Source organism: Lepisma saccharinum, chromosome 18 (assembly GCF_977018435.1).
Source record: "Lepisma saccharinum chromosome 18, izLepSacc3.1, whole genome shotgun sequence".
Lineage (NCBI taxonomy): Eukaryota > Metazoa > Arthropoda > Insecta > Zygentoma > Lepismatidae > Lepisma > Lepisma saccharinum.
Genome location: NC_139246.1, coordinates 9,033,225 through 9,039,098, shown reverse-complemented (window position 1 = coordinate 9,039,098; position 5,874 = coordinate 9,033,225). Strand labels below are relative to the sequence as shown.

The 5,874-nt window shown below is 35.7% G+C and overlaps 1 protein-coding gene across 1 annotated transcript; it reads left to right on the top strand.

The window, feature by feature from the left end:
• Nucleotides 1-2,576: 2,576 nt before the first annotated feature.
• LOC146002648 (uncharacterized protein F54H12.2-like) lies at nucleotides 2,577-3,887 on the top strand. Its single transcript, XM_083140611.1, has one exon. The coding sequence runs from the start codon at nucleotides 2,577-2,579 to the stop codon at nucleotides 3,885-3,887; it is 1,311 nt and encodes a 436-aa protein (XP_082996737.1).
• Nucleotides 3,888-5,874: the final 1,987 nt, after the last annotated feature.

Below are 5,874 nucleotides of genomic sequence, written 5' to 3'. Positions count from 1 at the left end.
CTAAATTTCTAGCCAATGTTAATATTTCTCAGGAGCTTATTGGTAATTCCCGACGGTGGGAATTAATAGAAAAATTGAAAACTGATTTATGTAAACAAGTAGGGGAAAACAAAAATGTTGAAACCAATTGGCTAAAGTATTAATAACACTCGCACTTCCCGTTCATATTATTAGTGAACTATGGATTCCACTTTGAGGAACATCTATTACAGCATCTCCAACCCTGCGGGGTATTCAACTGTCAATAGGTTATGGGAAGCAACAGGAAAAAAATATTCCAAAAAGAAAATTGAAGAATGGTTACAAGGACAAGAAACATACACATTACATAAGCCATTGAGAAGAAAATTTTCTCGAAATCGTTATATTATTAACAACATTGATGACTTATGGCAGGCAGATCTTGTTGATTTGAAAAGTATTAGTTCCGAAAATGAGAATTACAAGTATATGTTGACAGTTATCGATGCATTTTCGAAATATGCATGGGCAGTGCCTCTGCTCAACAAAACAGGTACCAACATAATGGAAGCATTCAGAGTTATTCTTCAACAATCAAAGGGAAGAAAACCTATTACTATTCAAACAGATAAAGGAAAAGAATTTCTCAATTCTTTAGTTCAAAAATTTTTCAGAAGTAATAACATTCATCATTTTACCACTAAGAACCCTGATGTCAAAGCTAGTATTATTGAAAGATTCAACAGAAAACTAAAGGAAAAAATGTGGAAGTATTTCACAGCAAAACAGTCATATTGCTACATTAACCAGTTACCAAAAATGTTAAGGGCGTATAACAGTGCCAAACATAGAAGTATTAAAATGGCACCAAAAAATGTAAAACCAAATAATATTCTAGAAGTATGGGAAAATCTGCGCAGTAGCACCTCGAGAGCATCTTCAACTTCAAAAGAAAATAGGAATTCTCTACAGAAAGGAGATTATGTCAGGATTGCTAGGGAAGTATCGACATTTGAAAAAGGATACATAGGAAAATGGTCGGAGGAAATTTTTAAAATTATCTCTATCATATCACGTACCCCTACTGTTTACAAGATTGAAGATTTAAATAAAAACAGTATTGATGGAACATTCTACCGACAAGAACTTCAGAAAGTACATCTACCGGAAGAATTTAAAATAGATAAAATAATAGATACAAGAGGAAAGGGTAGCAGAAAATAGGTGTTCGTTAAGTGGAGAGGATATCCATCCACTTTTAGTTGTTGGATCCCGTACTCTAGTCTGAAAAATATAACATGATGTCTTCTTTTTACATAACACTACCTAGTAATAGTTCTATGAACTTATTTCCAGACAATACATTATCAAATTTTATAACAAAACTTCCAAAGCAGATAGAACTTCAAGGATCCTGGGAAGTTGCTGCTGCCGAAATACATTACCCTAATTTTATGTACAACATAACAGAAAGGCAGAATATAATCTACTATAATATTAATCCAGATACTGCTGATTGGAAAAAAGTTAAAATACAGGCGGGATATTATCGAGACATGACACAGGTGGTAGCAGCAATTCAAAACTCTGGTGTTCCCTTTAATATCTCTCTTTTGGATGATCGTCATATTCTTTTAAGACAGAACGGAGAAATTCTGAGAGATATGAAAAATTCACTATTATTTACTGAGATCAGATTTTCTCCAAAACTTGCTACGCAGTTAGGTTTTGATCCCTTCAAGACAATCAAACTTGATGGACATCAACGTATACACTCATCGTCTCCCACAAATTTAGCTCTGGGCGTACCACAACAAATGTTTATCTACTGTGATATATTGGAACCTCAAATTGTAGGAGATACATTCGCACCTCTTCTGAAAATAGTGGGTACAAATGTTCGACATTTTGTGTTCGGCAGTGACGCACACATCGAGTTTCACTCTCTACAGTATATTCCTCTCATGAAAAAGCAATTTGATACTCTGGAAATAGATATTAGGGATCATACAGGGGAGAAAATACCATTTATATTCGGGGAAGTGTCATTAAAGCTTCACTTCAAACGCTCTCTGCAATAATGAACCCGTACATACATCATTATCACAATCTTCATGGTGGCGGTGTATCAAACATATATCAAGGTGCACCCTTCCAGAGAGGTCACGGAATTGGAAGTTTCCTTGGCGGCCTTTTCAGATCTGTAGTTCCACTTTTAACCAGGGGTGCAAAAGCTGTTGGCAGAGAGAGATGCTTACCACAGGCATGAATGTGTTGGGCGATATATCGCAGAACCGGCCGGTTAAACATTCACTTCATACAAGAGTAGCAGAAGCAGGAGAAAGACTGAAACGTAAAGCTGAAGATAATATTAATAAAATGATTGGTTCTGGTCGGAAGAAGAGAAATATCGCAAATAATAATAAAAAGCAGAGAAAATCGACAAATACAAACACTGTAGGAAGAAAGAAGAAAACTACAAAATCAAAGTCAAAACAGACAGTCAAGAAAAGGGTTATAGATATATTTGGTTGAGAAATTTTATTAACGTCAGCCAACAGAGTATGAAGTTCTCAGTACTATTCTGATTGTTGAAGGAAAAGGTTCTCTTGGATATGTCATTTATTAGTAACATATCGTGTCAATGTGCAAATTCGGAACTAGAGATATTCTCTGTTCCCCCGACTCAAACAAGTATACTATCTGGACAATTCATATCGTATAAACCTCTGGCTTCTTTATCGGATGATGCTCCTGTAGAATTTTCAGTTCCTGGCCATGGTGAAGACTATTTGGATCTACCACACACCTTCCTTGAGCTCAAAGTGAAAATTTTTAATTCTGATAATACAGCTATAACATCTACGGACAAGGTTGCACCTGTAAATAATTTTTTACATTCTCTTTTTAACCAAATTGACGTATTTCTTAATCAGAAACTTGTTACGTCACCATCTCATACTTATCCATACAGAGCTTATATTGAGAATGTTCTTAACTACAACCCTGCTGCAAAGGAATCTCATCTGACATCATGTTTGTGGTACAAAGATACTCCAGGCCACATGGATTCCGTAAACGGGGACGAAAACGAAGGTTTCGAGAGCAGAAGAAGAATAATTTCAAACAGTAAATCTGTAGATCTAATAGGGCATCTCCATTGTGATATTTTTAACCTAGAACGACTTCTTCTGAACAACATCGAGATGCGCGTAAAGTTGATTCGCGCAAAGGATTCCTTTTGTTTAATGGCAGAAGGTACCACTTTCAAGGTCCACATCGAAGATGCTACATTGTTTGTTAGAAAGGTGTCACTCAATCCCAGCATTAAAATTGCACATTCGCATGTGTTACAAAAGGCAACTGCAAAATACCCAATCAACCGTGTGCAGATGAAGATAATTACATTTCCAAGGGGAATTTTAAATAAAACCGTCGACAACTTGTTTCTTGGACAGATACCGAAACGTATCATAATTGGTTTTGTGACAAATTCAGCATTTAATGGAGATTATAGCAAAAATCCCTTTAACTTCAGGCATTTTAATATCAATTTTCTATGTCTGTATGTGGACGGAAAACAAATACCATCAAGTCCTTTACAACCTGATTTTCAAAAGAATCTCTCTCTTCGTGCCTACCAGACACTGTACGATAATACTGGAATCCAGTATCAGAATGATGGAAATGGAATATCTAGAGAAGACTACGGTAATGGATACACTCTATTTGCATTCGATTTGACTCCTGACCTCTCAGCTCACACATCAACACATTGGAATCTTCTACGACATGGGACCGTCCGGATGGAGGTGCACTTCAGTACAGCATTACCAGAGACAGTCAACAGTGTGGTATATGGGGAGTTCCAGAATCTACTCGAAATAGATAAGGATCGTAACGTCATCATTGACTACACAAATTGAAATCATAAAAGGTGAGTGTACTTTTACTTTATTTCATTTGACTTAAAGATGGGGTTTGCAGTGGTAGATTTACAGGGTTTTAATGTGAACAAGTTTTTTATACCGAAAGAAGTGGGTATATACAGCGGTAACGGTAGTCAGTCATATCATTGGTTGATTGAACCCCCGTTTTCCGTACATACCCTCTCCTACAAAGACTTGCAATCCATTAAATGGTTGCAAAGAAATTATCACGGGCTGACGTGGTTTGACGGAGTTGTTCCTTTTCCTTCATTACAAGGTCTTCTTCAGTATGCTTTAGCACCCTATAAAACACTGTTTTCCAAAGGTTCGGAGAGAACTAATTTCTTAAAACTCCTACTTAACAGACCAGTCCAGGATCTCGACGAATACAACTGCCCTTCCATAAGATTACTTACTAAAGAGACAGCTCCCCGCTGTTTTCACCCATCACACATCAGATCTACATTCTCCTGCTCGCTCTCAAACGCTTACGTACTTGCACGTTGGAAATATGAATACAATGGAACTACTTCTTCCTCTTCAACATCTCCCCAATCATAAACATGTAGGGGTATATGCCTCTGACATGGTTCCTCACACTGTAACCACGCCAGCTGCCATAATTATAAATACAGATCCAAGCCATAAACCTGGAACCCATTGGGTTGCCATTTACATAGACTCTTCAAGAAAGGGGGAATATTTTGATAGTTTTGGAATACCACCACAAACATCTCAAGTGCGTAATTTTCTACAAAATAATACTTTATCATTTTTGTACAACCCAATTCAACTACAGGGTATCAGCAGCAATGTATGTGGACATTACTGTTTGTTTTACATCGTACACAGAGCAAGAGGGAAATATTTAAACACATTCCTTTCACAATTTACAAACAATACATCGTGGAATGATAGGTACGTCAAGATAAAAGTCTCGCCCTATGTGAAGAACATACAACATCGGGATTATAGGAATAAATATCCTCAAATTTCTTACCCGAGGTAAAAATCATTCTTACATCACATATTTTAATTATTGTTTTATTTTGAGTAATGAATTACCATTTCACTTATATCATTTTAATAATTTCATTTCAGGAGGACATAAATGATGAACTGATTAAACCTAACAGAAGAAGAAGAAGAGGATGAGGGAGAATTTCGTCTTCGGGATGAAAGAACCTTCAGCAATTACCAGACATAGAATGTGTTTTTGATTTTCATTTTTCCCGTGGAGATGCCTTTCTTTTCACCAACAAAATAAATTTATTTTGTTCATATTACTGCGTATTGTTTTAACTGTACAGAATAATACCAAATATATTGTAAATTATGCAGAATAATATAAAATATATTGTAAATTATGTGTTCAAAAAATATGTTTAATTAATTGATTTTTCTCAAACTTGTATCAGACAATTTACTGTTACTATTGTGGTAAACAGATTGTAGTAGCAGTAGTTATAAGAAATAAAACATGTGTTAACATCACCTTTTTTCTGAAATTATTGTTTCCTTACAAATCGATACACCTTCTGGAATACTTTCTTTTTTCTTTCATGATACAATTAGTTTGCTAATGCAAATACGAAGGGGGCCGCACGTTGTAATTTCTAGTGAAGCTCTCGCACAGTGAGACAATTTTCAATGTGTGAAACCTACTCTAGAAAATACTTTACCCACTGCGTATCTGAACTAGCAACAGAATAATATAACGGGGGTAGTCAAATAAAAATAAAACACATACGTTTCAAAATTATCATTTATTTTTTTTCCTCACATTCTTACACATTTTTCAAGTTGTTGTTTTTCTTTCTTTTTTTTTGTTACTTAAAATTGAAAAAGTCCAGCGTCCTAGCAGTAGCCAACAACGTAGGGGCCAAGCTGTCAATTATCATGTCCTTGCAGAGATACTCCACTTCAAGCAATAATTGTTCAACATCGATGCCAACACAGTCACTTAAGACAACATCAGAACCTT